Below are 14,861 nucleotides of genomic sequence, written 5' to 3' on the forward strand. Positions count from 1 at the left end.
GTAGAAAGTTTGGTTAGCAACAGGTTAGCAAGGAGAGTTAACGTTAACGTTAGCTCGGTTCGGTTAGCAGGACGTCCCTTACAGGACGTTACCGGACATGGACCTGTTCGCCTTCAAGACGGAAAAGAAACGAGGATTTCGACACCAAATGTGAGTCAGAAACAACCGTCGTAGTGCGTGTGTGTCTTTAGTGTTGGATACGTTGCATTTTATTGTCAGTAATTGTAACGGCGTTGTAATGGGGAAACAGTAACGTTAGCAGTAGTTGGTATTTAAAATATCCCGCCGTTTTCCCGGTGTGTTTGACTGGTCGCTGCTGTGTCGCTGGTTTCCTGTTGTCTGTCTGTGGCTTGACAGCTGAGCAGCTTTATGGACTGTTTCCTCGAAGCTGTGTGCTGCTATCTTCTGAGTAATGACCTTAAATCAATAATACTGTAACATGTCAGCAAGTCGTGTGTATTTGATGCCAGATTTGATATTATTAATTTATTTGATTTAGATTTTTTTGATTTTGATTTGATTTACTCATGAAACTTTACATATTAGCATCTGCTCCTGCTCAGTCTGACTCAGCTTTACATTATTCAAATTTGCATGTACACTTTAGAGAAAACGCGATTTTTAGACTTTCTATGGAGCACTTATGAATGAATTGAGACCAGACAATAATCAGTAGTAGCAGCAGCTGTGTGGGACATGATACCTAATTACCTTAAATGTATAGCTTCCTGTGTCTTGTTTGCTATTAAGAAATTGCAAACACAAGTGTTTTTATGTCTTATATATTATTGTAATCCTGTTTCTGAATCTAGAACCTTCATCGTTGGTTGTTTTTCAACAAAAATGGTTAAGTGGCACATTGTCCTACTTAACTCATTGAGTGCCAACCACGTAATTTCTCGTTTTTCGTTCCCATGCGTTGAGTGCCAAAAACGAAATTTTTCGTTTTTTGCTTTTTTTTTAAATTATGAAAATAGACACTTTAATACACATTATATGTAAATTTGGGGACTCTACGACGAGGAGAACTGAAATAGATGACGATCAAAGTCACATGACAGCTCATGATCTGGAAGTTTTTATCATAACTCAGCTTCTGCAAACGGAGGTCTGCATGCAGATGCAGTGCAGCTGCTCCGCTGCTGCTCCGCTCTCACCCGCGAGGCTGCAGCAGCTGGGAGCTGAACCAGGAAGCTCTCAGCCCACTGTCCCGCCCGGTCTTCATCTGGAGCAACACCGTGTCCTCCCCAAAGTCCTCCCGCGGTAAAATCTGATGGTCTCTGGACCAAAGCAGACCGGCACCACCGACCCGTACCACAGACGGACCGCGACCACCGGCGGGACCGGTGTTCGCGAGCCGCTGTGGCCGGCAGAGCCTCACACTGTTAGAAATTACAAGGATTTCACAATAATTAACAGTATTATTTTACAGTAACTTGTTGTAATTAAGTTTTCCTGTAATTTCCCGATGAATACCTGTAAAAACTACAGAATCCTGTGATTTTACAGATTTTAACTGTTATTTTACAGTTAAATACTGCAATCAAAAAACTCCTGTTATATCACAACAAGGTCTGTAATGTCACAGCAACACCGTAAAAACATGCAAGGATTTCACAGCATTCAACAGTTTTATCACAGTAAAATATTGTTTTTTCAAATATTCCATGGTCACATGACACCTAACCGACGCACTGAACCAACTGAACCTGAAGATGCCATTTTCTCTTCTGGACTGAATGGAGAAGGTGAGCTGCATGCATAACTCCAATGTTATGGGTTTTTTTACTTTCAAATGAACGTATATTGCATGACACATTTCATATTTTTTTAAGCAAGTGCCCGAAAGGTTGTCTCATAGCATTTGCTAATAGCTGTCTTTTCATTAATGCTACCCAACTACTAACGTTAGCTGCAGTACATCATGCTTTTGCTGAACCGTATAAAGCGTTAATGTGTTAAGATTATAGGCTAAAGGTCATAATGACTCAACATTTGATCATATAGTTGGGTTTGGGCTTTTTTTGAAGAAAGTGGGACACCTCGGCCGTATCGATCCCATACCAGCTAGAACATTTTCTGATATACAGTATATGTGTGAAATTAATTTTACATTTTTTATTTTCCCCTACTTGGTCATGTCAATGTTTTTACATTCAAATGACACCACCACGGCCCTGACGGACGTCGATGTCCCCCAGATCCGAGATGTTGTGGCCTGCTGTGATCCAGACCCTGACGAGTCTGCCTGCATCCTGCTGCTCCTAATGTCGGACTTCAAAAAGCCGAAGGAGAATTTAATGCTTGAAGCTGATGTAAGATTTTTTTTATTCAAAATATTATTAAAATGGAAAATAAGTGATTACATTAGACGCCATGTATTACCTTGTATGAAACCTCTGACCAATGAACAATATTTAATGTTAAATATCTGCTATGGTGTGTTTACTATTTTACAGCGTGCCACTGCCATGGACGTCAATACTGCAGAACTCCCCAGCACCGCCTCCTTGATCAATCAAGGTAAAGTTTCTTGGATCTGTTATCCACATTTCTAACTCAGTATTTTATTTTGATTCTAGGAATTTACATGGCCACAATGAACATTTGTGGAGCACTTTATATTTGAAACAGATCTCAAAGTGCTCATAACACATGATGTTTTATCGGTTCATTTCAGGTGACATGATGAAGCCCTCTGGATGGCTGATATCCATTGAGGGACATGTGATGGGCCCACCCTGCTTTCTTCAGCAGCTATTGCATCTTCAACCTTGAGTATCCTGTCGCTGGACAGTCACTAAAGGTATTGTATAAAGATCAGATTTGATCTTGTAATTCATATTATAGTATAGGTTTCTAATTCAGTGATCAGCAATCTTGATGTTTTTCATGCAAGTAACCGTTTAGATCCCAATATGTGGTTAGTTTTTCGGAATGATCAAAGGAGATCCAACAAGTTTGGATTATAAGTCTATTAGGGTGTGATATGGGAAAATGCCTTGACAAATGCTGCCTGCAATACATAAGTCTATTTAAAACTGAAACTATCTTTGCTTGTTAACAGGTGCTTCTTGGACATCGAGGAAGAAGTGGACCAAAGACCAAGAAGTGGACAACAATGAACCCTTATGTGAGCACCCTTTTGAGGAAACTACCCCTTTCTGACATCCCTTCATTGCTCTCTCCCTTCTCTTATTTTGCCATGTAGGCCTCATTCCTATCCTCTTACTGTTATTGTGACACAGCTAGGTAGTGAATTCCACGTTTCTGTACAATTTCTCTGTATTTTAAAGGGATAGTTCACCCAAAATTGAAATTTCACTCATTATCTACTCACCCTCATGTGGACTAAGGGTTGGGAGAAGTTTCAGAGTCCTCTGTGGCTTCTCTGAGTTACAGGGGGTCTCGGCGTAGCAGTGCATGTCCATATGACGGTTGCAAATGGATACCAACTGTCTTCGTAACAAAAAGACACACCAAAAAACATCCAGATACTTCCATGCTGCTCGTATGTAATGTCCGTCTGTATTGAATAAGTTAAATAAGTCTATTCTTCAAGCTTGTTTTGTAGCGGAAGCTTCTAGAAGCTCTTCTTCTCTCGAAGAGGACAGATCCTGGTTCGTCCAAATTTGACGGACCAGGAAGAGGAGCTTCCGCTACAAACAAGCTTGAAGAATAGACTTATTTAATTTTTTTTGGGGACAATTTCGCATTTCGGGGCTTCAATACAAGACGGACATTACATACGAGCAGCATGGAGGTATTTGGATGTTTTTTGGTGTGTCTTTTTGTTACGAAGAAAAGTGGTATCCATTTGCAACCATCATATGGACATGCACTGCTACGTCGAGACCCCCTGTAACTCAGAGAAGCCACAGAGGACTCTGAAACTTCTCCCTGCCCTTAGTCCACATGAGGGTGAGTAGATAATGAGTGAAATTTCAATTTTGGGTAAACTATCCCTTTAAGATGGCTTTGGAAAGTTTATAACTGTTGAATTTCTTGAATTCTTGAATATCTTGGCATTTACTGTATGTATGTATGTATGTTTTATTTGTAAATAAATATGCCATTGGGCTAACAGTAAATTGAAACTTTGTCTGCATTACTTATATGACTTCCACAGTATACATTGTAAATTCACAATAAATTACTATGAACTTGTGCATTACATTTACAGTACACACTGTAAAAGTACAGGGCCTTGTTGTAATGATGTACAGCAAAAGGTTGTAATTCCCCAGTAATGTACTGTAATATCACAGTAATTGCTTTGTCATTGAAGCTGTGAAGTTACAGTATACAGCTGTGCTTTTACAACAATGCATTGTAATATCACAGGTATAAAATTACAGTAAATTGCTGTGAGTATATTTCACAGTAACCTTATTGTGAAAGTCATGCAAAATTTATCCAATAATTTATTGTAAATTCACGGCGAAAATCTTTACAGTGCACGTTCCGCGGCGAGAGGCTGTGACACGGCACGGTGCGTCTGTGTTATTGTTGTTTAGTGGCGCCCCCCCCGCACCCGATGGTGGTTTTGTGAATAGAACAACAATTGTTGTGTATATTTATCTTATACGAGCCCTTTGATCCAGAAATGCGAGTGTCTGAAGAGCGACAGACACAAACAGCGCACCTTTCATAAAAGACGCTCTATCTCCTTTTCTAGAAAAAAAGGAGGGATTTTGGTGAAACCCAGCCATGTTTAGCTTGACTTTTCTCAGGAACGGAGGCACGTAGAAACAAACGGTTTGTGGCCATTTGAAGGATAAAGTTAAACCTTCAAATGAGCTACAGTATGTGTTGGTGGCAATAATATAGAATACACTATGGCTCTAAAATAAAAAGTCAAATATGGTCTAATTTGCCGGTACACTTGACTAAAACTTTGGAAAGGAGCGCGGCACTCAATGAGTTAATACTTTATTTCTAGATGACCTGTTAGACTTGTACCTAGCAGCTCCACTATATTGTGTCAGTGTTAATTTTGGTCGCTGTGGTTACGACTGGCCCAGATTTAAGTTATAACCTACAAACCATATCCTCCTGGTGATGCAAGTGTTGGAACAGATTTTTTTTTAAGTATAAAGGAACTGTATGTAAGAAATGTACAGCAAGTAATAATAAAATCACTCAATATGTCACCAGAGACTAAGCAGTCATGTTAATTTGAAATACTGATCTAACTGACAACAATAGTACAGCCAGAATATTTGCATTTAAAAATGTTATTTGCATCCTGCAAATCATGTTTATGTTGTTTCAGTGGCATTGCCAGTTAAGCTACCACTGAGCTGTAGCTACGACTGAGAGATAAAACGATCGCCAATTGAGAACGCGATAAAATTTCGATTATCGGCTTTGGTCATATTTGCTTGATATCACACGGGAGAACTAAGTGGCTTGTTGTCTCTCTTCCGTCTGGTACACCACCTAACCCAGTTAGTCTGAGGAAGGGTCTTGAGCCCGAAACGTCACTCCCCCCCTTGGGTGATAATAAATTATTGCTCCGGAGCTTTTGTTGGTGTACGGACTTTTCTTTTTCATATCAACTAACTAATGCAGTCTAACATGTTTTAGAGAGCCATGATCATCTTTACATTGAGACTGAAGTCAGTGAAAAGAGCAGAGGTTAACGTGTGGATTATATCTGGCAACCTCGAGTCTGGGGGCGAGGGGAGGGGAAACAATGCGCTGCAGCAACAGTTTTGGCCACAATCTTACATACATCTCCTTTAATTAATTAATTTATTTCTCTTGATTATTTTTTTCCGTCAATAAAAGAACAGACAAGACAGACACTAATGTTAACTCACTCAGGGATGAAATGATTTTAGATTTTAGTGGTCAAAAGTCAGAAAATGTTATGGTTGATTAAAACTGGAGTAGCTGAAGGTGTCAGTTGTACCGTAGTTTGGTAATTATTTTAGTTTTCCTTGAAATGAGGTGAATATCCGTCAGCTGTCATTACTCATTTCTCAGTACTGCTATTACTACAATCCTAGTCCTTCTTCAAAAAAAGTATGGACATATTATTCAAAACATAACACACCATAAAAGTGTCAAAGAGAGAATCGAAAGCAGCGACAAAGAAAAAAACCCAAACAGTATAATGTCAGAACACATACAGTTATTTCTGGGAATACTCAGCTTTCCGTACTTGGTGAAAGTTTCCAGATGACACCAGTTTTCTGAGCCAATCAGCAACATTGCATAGTGAAACTGGTCTTCACAAATTATGCTAAAATTTGCCAGCATGTCCCATTGGCACGATGTGGCATACTCCTGATCCTGGAATCTCTCTGCAAAGTAAAGCAAAAGGATGTTTCTGATAGATACACACATGAACTGGATACTGGATTTACATCAGGCTGAGTCATCGGCCCGGTCTCGCATGTTACTTAAAGCTGATACTTAACCACATAGTTACATAGTCTGCTTCATATTGAGAAATAACTTTCACACAGGAAGTTTACGGCACTGATCAGTGTTTCCTTTTGTCATATATCGAATCTCACCGTCATCGTCCATGATAATCGTTTCATTGCTCGGCAGTTTGTCTTCAATCAGATGCGTCTCATCTCTCGTACTGGATGTAACATTATCTGGGGACATCGTAACTGCAGGAAGAAGCAAAATGTCTTTACTGCTATGGCTGACTAACACACACACACACACACATAGAAAATAATATACAAGATTTAGTTTGATAGTGTTACTGCCGTGTCAAAACCTTTCAAATACCACCAGATTAGAAACGTATTCAGAAACCGTTTTGATAATCAACCAATCAATTGTCTCAGTCAAATATTCACAGTTTACAGGAAGACGCACGCATCATTGTATACTAAAGATTTGCAGATGTCACCTTTATTTGTGTTATGATGAAATGATGAAGATAATTGTTAGTTGCAGCTGTAAATGTCTCTGTGAGCAACTAAAACTCAATTTGGCAACTCTTTTATTGTTTATTGTTTATTGAGGATCCCCATTAGCCGACGCACAAACGCCAGGCTAGTCTTCCTGGGGTCCTTTTCAAAAGTTCAAAATAAAATAATAATACACAGATCCAGTTACAAAACATACACAGATCCAGTTATAATAAAATCATTACATCTGTGGTGTATAAATTGTAAGAGTAATTTTTTTTAAATAGCCGTTTATAAATTGTAAGTGTAATTTTTTTTAAATAGCCGTTTTCTTTTCTTTTGTCTTTTAATGATGACAACTTGAATATTTTTGAACTGTTGGACTAAGAGGAGAAGATGCAATTTGAAGATACATGTTGGGCTCAGGGAAACTGTGTTGTATTTCCGACAGTTAAAATGATTAATTGGGAAAATACACAAAAAGAATGAGATTAGTTTAGTTACTTATTAATATGTATTTATTCAGGACTCAAAAGTGGTCCATGTATTAAAAAAAAGTAAGAACAAAGTACAGACATGCTATAATATAGGTCCACAATAAATAAAATAAATAATTGTCTCCCCAAAAGACCAGATATCCTCATCCAGTTCGATTGATTTGATTGTAATGTTTCTTCTATGTTTCACTCATAGTTTGTTAGTTGAAATACAGAACGACTTGCTGTTATACTTATTGGACAGACTAGTGAATGTTTGGTTCTTCTTTCTTTCTCACCTGTGCTGAACTCTCTCTCCGTCACGTTGACTGTCTGTGATTCCTCCACACCTGTGTACACACATAAAAACAAAAAGATCTTTTTTAAAATCCCAACTCATTTTTAAAAGACTCTCACACCAGCTTCTTGTTGTTCGCTGCCTCCAAAACATGTCCTGTCTCTCTTCCTTTCCTCCTCCAGGAATCCCACACTCTGTGAGAACAATGGACGCAAATGGAAACAGGCAGGAAACCAAAAGAAAAAAAAAAAAAAAAAGGTAAAGAGTAAAACATTATCTTAAATCCTATTTAAATAAAATATAAGAGAGTGTGAAGTCAGATAGATACCTATGATGAGCAGAGGGAAGAGCAGGAACAGGATCATGGTGGTCAGTGTAGCAGTAACCTCTGAGGCCGGACTGTGACCACAGATGTAATTATGAAGCTCAAGGACTGAGAGCTGAGGGGAAGGAAACCCAGCCCTCTTATCTCAGCACCGTGTGGGTGTGTGTCTGTGTCTGTGTGTGTGTCTGTGTATGTGTGTGTTCATATTAGTTCATATGTTCCAGTAAAGCCAGGTGAAATCCACCGGATAAACAGGCAGAGTGGGATAATCACTAATGTGTGAAGATGAAGGCAAAATGAAACTAATTAAAGCGAATGGTAATTTCAATTACCTTCTCAGTCCATCTTAGTTTTTTCTTTTATGATGTCATCAGTAGGAGCCAATGATAGAGTTACTAACACACTGTGGATTTTGATCGTTTCGTTTGTTATCTTGCTCATTGTGCACCAATCTGTATAAATGTTCAGTTTTCATATAAACTACAGGTAGATTTCATCTTTGTGTGGTTAATTAAAGGAAGTCCTCGCTTATTCCTCTGCCTCTAATGACATAAACACATGGTTTTATGATGATGTATCTTTTAACTGGGAGGGGGCTGGCCAGGGTGTGTGTGTGTGTGTCTGTCTGTGTGTGTGTGTGTGCTTGTGTGTGGTTTCCTGCTCCGACTCGGACAGCCATGCAAGCCAGTGAAAAGAAAAACACTTTTAAAGAGCTTCCTCCTTCATTTCCTGTATTGTCAAGCAAAATTTCGCTCTGAAAGAAAGGAAACAAGTTGTACTTATGTTTGTGTGTATTTACCTCAGACACACACAACAACAACAACCTCCTTAGTGTTGTGTGTGTGTTGTTTTTTTTTTGTGTAGTCTGGCAGCCATCGCGGTGCCGCCTCGGGAAAACAGGGAGGTTCTCTGTGAATGGAAAGACATTTGGTGAAATTCAGAGTATCCATTCAGTGACGTGTAGCATCCACATACCAGTAATATCATCATAACATAGCTGCCCCTAAATTACGGCATTTTGCCACAAAAAATTGAGACTGTGCAAGTACATTTTTCATTTACTAAATTTTTCATTTACTTGCGCATGTGCAACCAGTAAATTTGCCGGGTTTTTATTTTTTTGAAATGTGGAAGTGGCAACTCAAAGTATCTGTTATCCGTCATTACAGGTGTCAGGACAATGTGTGTGAGGATCGTGAATGAAAAGGAAATGTGAGTATTTGCTTTGCGAGTAGATTTACAGTGTGCGTCCCTAAATTTTCAAGTTAGTGAGTAAAAAAAACGACTTTATAATAAGTACACACTATTAAGCATTAGTTAAGCATTATTAAATACTGAATTCTTCATTTATAACACAAAAAGGAAAGGTCACACGCACATCCGTACCAAAGGCTTTGGGCAGGTGCTGAGCCAAAAACATACAAGAATTAAAAAGAAAGTAAAAGGCTCGCACACCGCAGGGCTCCTAAATGCAGTCCATTTATTATCAGGAACAATGTAACGTTTCGAGCAGTTGCTCTTCGTCAGACATACAAAAGCCACATAGACGCCATCTTAAGTATCATGTGGTAGTCATGTGACAACTAGAAAACAGGAAGCAGATACCGGTACAAACACAAAACCTAACATTTAACATGAAGAAAATATTAGGAAGTGCTAAAGAAAAAGTATATAAAACGGCATCCTGAAATGGCTCGTGTTTCTTTTCTTCCTCCTGTGGAAGCAGGTAACTATAGGTGTGGTAATTGTCAACAGTGCAATTTTACACGTAAAACCAAAACCTTTCATCATCCACGTACTGGTAAAGTGTTTTCTGTTAAGGGTATAATTTCTTGCAAAACTAACAACGTTATATATATGCTTAAGTGCCCTTGTGGGCTTGCATATATTGGTAAGACATCCAGACCCCTTAAAAATAGAATCTCTGAACATAGATGTGCTATAAGAAACTCTGATCCCAAGAGCCCTGTAGCTAATCACTTTAACCAGATGAAACATAGTGTTGCTTCTCTCAGCTACATTGGTATAGAACTAGTATGTATTCCGAGGAGGGGAGGTGATATCAACAAATTGCTTCTCAGACGTGAACTTTTCTGGATTTACACTTTAGATACTATGTCACCCAGGGGCATGAACGAAGAAATGGACATTCGTCCATTCCTGTAATTATTGTGAATATGTCACGCATTATTGTTTTCATCTGTGTGTTGCTCCGTGCTTTAATGTGTTTTGATATTATTGTGCCTTAGTACTTGGGTGTAGCCTCAGTAGCATGTACCAACTTCATGACGGCACTCATGCCTGATCACTGTTTGCAAATCCTACTGAGTGTAGCTTCCCTGTGTGTCTCTCGCACTAGTGTTTAATACACTTAGATTTTGATATATTTTTCTACTATTTATGTAATTCTCTACTATGTATGCTATTTGTAATATGATATGTGATATGAGATTTCTACGTTGTGGCTGGTATGACCTACATTTATGGTGTTTTCATTGGTATGGGCGCATGTGTACGTACATTACACAGTTCATTTACTTGTGTGTGTGCTCCTGCACCCATGCTTTTGTTTCTTCTCAGGAATTTATCATATTGATGTTTAAAAATACTAGAATATAACAGGACTTTGTATTATTAGTGGATGCCGTTTTATATACTTTTTCTTTAGCACTTCCTAATATTTTCTTCATAAATGTTAGGTTTTGTGTTTGTACCGGTATCTGCTTCCTGTTTTCTAGTTGTCACATGACTACCACATGATACTTAAGATGGCGTCTATGTGGCTTTTGTATGTCTGACGAAGAGCAACTGCTCGAAACGTTACATTGTTCCTGATAATAAATGGACTGCATTTAGGAGCCCTGCGGTGTGCGAGCCTTTTACTTTCTTTTTAATTCATTTATAACACATGAATGAGCATTAGTATGTAGTTTATAAATACAGTTAGTGCTCATCAATGAAGAGTAAAACATTTTTACTGTTTATAAACTACATACTAATGAGTATTCATGTGTTATAAATGATTAATTCAGTATTTATTAATGCTTAACTAATGCTTAATAGTGTGTACTTATTATAAAGTGTTAACCACAAAAGCTAGTCTGGAGCCGTGCATCATAACATAATTACAGCTCGTAATTACAACATAAAGCTGTAAGTGTTGATGCAACATTTGTTTAATCTGATTTTTTTTTTTTTTGATCTGTGCAGAGTGCACGCTTTAACATGACCACACATTCACACTTTCACACCTTAAATGCACACAGCTTTATACACTTGCATGTTAAAGAAGAAGGAAGAGCGCACACACTCAAAAGAAGAAAAAAGTCTGGAGGTACTCGGCAAACAAACAATTGAAAAGAAAAAGAAGCCAACAACACTCAGTGTCCTTCTAATACCGTTAATACCTCACTGGTACAGACAGGCTGATCACACAAACCGGTTTCGGCGGTCAGTCTTTGTCAGAGTGTGATGAAAACTGACCATCAAAACCGGTTTGTGTGATTACACTTGCATGTTCCCATTTAATTTTTTTTGTGCGCTGGTTAAAAATCCTTCAGTCATATTTTAAAATAAAGAAAGAAAGAAATAAAGTTAATCCTTGAGAGCTTATATCTACGGAGATAGTAAATTTATTTATTTATTTATTTCCCCCTGATTTGATTTTAGTGAATAGATAAATTGGTAAAGGCTTTATTGTTTCTGGTATTTAGCAGCTCTCATTTGTGTTATCTTTTCAGATCAAAGTGAAGTTGTCACCCACAAACGCGATGATCTGAAACACTTTATTTTCTCACCATTTCTACCAGAACCCAGAGCCGATACCTCGTCTTCGTCTTCGTCTTCACACCTACGTACAGCCGGTCTTGTTTCTTGTTTTGGAATTGCACAGTGAAATACTAAAAATAACGCAGACTTGAACCCTATTGCCTCAGTAAAAACGATATCTGCAGGGAAACTGCTGCAGAAGAAAACTAATGAGCTCAAATAAAACAAAAAATATTAGATTTATAGCTGTATCCTTTGACCTACATCCTGTAGCTCTGAACGTCGGCCGTTCACATTAACAAAGTCCCCGTGACTGTTTTTGTTTTCTTCAGCTTTGCAGATCTCCATAGCTACTGATTTAAAGCGTGCCTCACAACCTATTCTGTTTATTTTTTTTAATTCATTGATTAACCTTTATCAACATGTTGGTAATGAAAGATAATTTAATTTGATCTGAACTTCAGTGGAAAACAAATTTATTTGTGAAGCATGAGTAAAAACAGAATAAGGTGCTTGATACACAGTTGCCCATAAAGTTGAAATTAAATATTTTTCTCGTGAAATGATTGCGACAACGTGATTTATTCTTGATAGATAAAGTGTACTGTAGGCTATATATTCTCAAAACTGTATTGATCAATCTCTTCCAAACATATCACTGTTAAAATGAAACCACAATTTAACCCTTATAAATGGTAAAATGGTAAATGGACTTGCACTTATATAGCGCTTTTCTAGTCACTCGGACCACTCAAAGCGCTTTACACTGTAATGGTCGCATTCACCCTTTCACACACATTCATACAGCACTGTTCGCAGACAGGCTTTGGAAGATAATCATTCACACACATTCACACAGGGCAGGTGCGGGTTCAGTGTCTTGCCCAAGGACACTTCGACATGCAGACAGGGGGAGCCGGGAATTGAACTGCTGACCTTCCGGTTAGTGAACGACCCGCTCTACCGCCTGAGCCACAGCCGCCCCATAATAATAATATATAATATAATACGAATCAAAAGAGAAATGTGTCTGAAAACAAAATTCTTCCAACTTTATGGTCAACCGTGTATAATACTGTATTCTTACGAGTTTATTCTGGAGTAACAAATAATCATATTAATGTAGAATGCATTTTAACACTTAATAATTAGGAGCCACAGCTTTAGACTTTTTGTTTAATGATTTACTGACCTCTCACCATGCAGCTAATTTGTTTCACAAATAATTGACAGCATTTTAATTATCTGAAGTATTAATGAATTATTTGACCTTGAGAAAAACCCTTCCATAGAGCATGTTGTTGTTGAGCACTGTTTCAAAATCATCTCTAAGCAAAGCCAAAATTTGATGTTGGATTAATTTTACAATATCAAGTGATCATTTGATTGGATTAAATTAAATTGCAAAGTGATTTACTGGTGAACTGCTTTACATTTCATACCAAAGAAGAGCCAATGACTGTTCAACATCCATGCTCACAGGTTGAACAGTAGGTCAGTACTTTCACATCGATTAGGTCCAACCACACACACAAACAAGACGGAGGAGATGTTAGAGAGTGGTAGGTTAACAAAGCCACAGGAGGGATCGTCAACATCTCAGATCGGTTGTTGTTGTGTCAAGTGCCAGTGGTTCCCATCAGCAAAAACAACCGACAGCAACACATGGTATAGTTTTCACATGCTCTGAAGCAAACACTGTGGTTTGATGCTGGTTGGTTGTCATTAACTGACTCCAACGATGTGCCTGCTGCAGGTTGAATAAGTGCACAGGGGTTAATGAGTCAAACCGCACGCGCGCGCGCGCACACACACACACACAGACACAGACACAGACACAGACACACAGTTGCAATTCTGCCATCCTGCCAATGCACTGCGACCAGTTTAATATCACAGTTCATTATCAGCTTTGCACCAGTTTCACTTGTGGAAATAAAAGCGATGTTATGCTTTCTTTTTTTATCTGGTTGAGTATGATGCTCAACAACGATCAGTATTGGGCCACCACATGTCAGTGATTGATACATTCTCCTATTGTTTTATATTACGTTTTTTCCATAGACTGTAAAAAGAATGGACGTAGCGTCCTTGACGTCACCCATTGGTTTTGGGGAGTCGTTTTTGTGACTCAAATATGGCGGCCTGAACAGCGCCATGTTGGATTGGCCGGCCGAGAACCCGCCCACTGGCCTCGAAGCAGCGGTCCACGGAGCTGCTCGGACCTGTCACTCAACGTTTCCGCGCCCTGATTGGCCAGAATTTTAACCTAATAACAGTAAAACTATAGAGTTAAAAAAAAATTCACCCCCCTCAGAGTGTGTGCGGGGGTAGAAACTATCGATTGAGACGAAAAAACGTTCTGACACCAGGCTTTTAACATGTTTACTGAGGATGTAAAGTCGGCGATTTTAACATGGGGGTCTATGGGGAATGCTCCCTTCTGACACCAGCCCCCAGAGGAATCCGAGGGGATTGCAGTTTTTTGAACGCGGAAGTGAAGGGCCTTTCACACCGAACGCGGTATGCGCTGCGCCCACCGCGAGGTACAGCGCAGACAGGCGCAGAGCAGGGCGGCAGCGCGTACACATATGGCGCGAGTTGCTGAGCAACCGAACAAACAAGACAGGATTTGGGGGGGTATATGCAAAGATATGTTCGCCAGGAGCTACAAAACGACCGCTTCCAGGTGAACTTTAGCGTCAGGCTGAGCAGGGAGCAGTTTAACAGCCTGTTAGAGAGAGTTGGTCTGATCCTCAGGAGGATGACAACTCACTTCATGCATCCCGTCACTTTAACTGAACGTCTGGTCGTTTGTTTTCTCTCTGCAAGCGGCTGATTTTTTTTCAGACTCCACTACATCCTCTCCTATTGGACGCGCCGAGATGTCGTCACAGCGCGCTGCGCCCAGATTAAACATTTTTCAATTCGGGCGCAGCGCGCCGCCGCGGCATGCGCCCACCTCGCGTGCCGCTCAGCTCGGCGCAGAGCCGTTCGCCGGTGCGCCGCGGTAGCACATACACAATGAATGGGTTTGCTGCCGCCTTCCGCCGCCTGCCGCGTTCGGTGTGAAAGGCCCTTGAGCTTCACTTCTCAGACCGACAACTGCCCCCTTG

At 39.5% G+C, this 14,861-nt stretch overlaps 1 protein-coding gene across 1 annotated transcript; it reads right to left on the reverse strand.

Annotated features, from left to right (window-relative positions):
- Positions 1 to 6,017: 6,017 nt before the first annotated feature.
- LOC146960968 (uncharacterized) lies at positions 6,018 to 8,100 on the reverse strand. The gene is made up of 4 exons (XM_085771895.1): positions 7,981 to 8,100; positions 7,654 to 7,704; positions 6,528 to 6,629; positions 6,018 to 6,311 (listed from the first exon to the last, which is right to left on the reverse strand). The coding sequence occupies exons 1-4, from the start codon at positions 8,015 to 8,017 to the stop codon at positions 6,046 to 6,048; spliced, it is 456 nt and encodes a 151-aa protein (XP_085628021.1). The 5' UTR covers positions 8,018 to 8,100; the 3' UTR covers positions 6,018 to 6,045.
- Between the last annotated feature and the right edge of the window lie 6,761 nt (positions 8,101 to 14,861).

Source organism: Trachurus japonicus, unplaced genomic scaffold (genome assembly GCF_045865225.1).
Source record: "Trachurus japonicus isolate A0001 unplaced genomic scaffold, Traja_1.0 AP029760.1".
In the NCBI taxonomy this organism is placed as follows: Eukaryota; Metazoa; Chordata; class Actinopteri; order Carangiformes; family Carangidae; genus Trachurus; species Trachurus japonicus.

Coding starts and splice junctions, on each gene's coding strand:
- LOC146960968 (XM_085771895.1), bottom strand. CDS start 8,017: ATGATCCTGTTCCTGCTCTTCCCTCTGCTCATCATAG. Junction 6,630..7,653: donor GGAGAGAGAGTTCAGCACAG/GTGAGAAAGAAA, acceptor TTCTTCCTGCAG/TTACGATGTCCCCAGATAAT. Junction 6,312..6,527: donor GATTATCATGGACGATGACG/GTGAGATTCGAT, acceptor TTTACTTTGCAG/AGAGATTCCAGGATCAGGAG.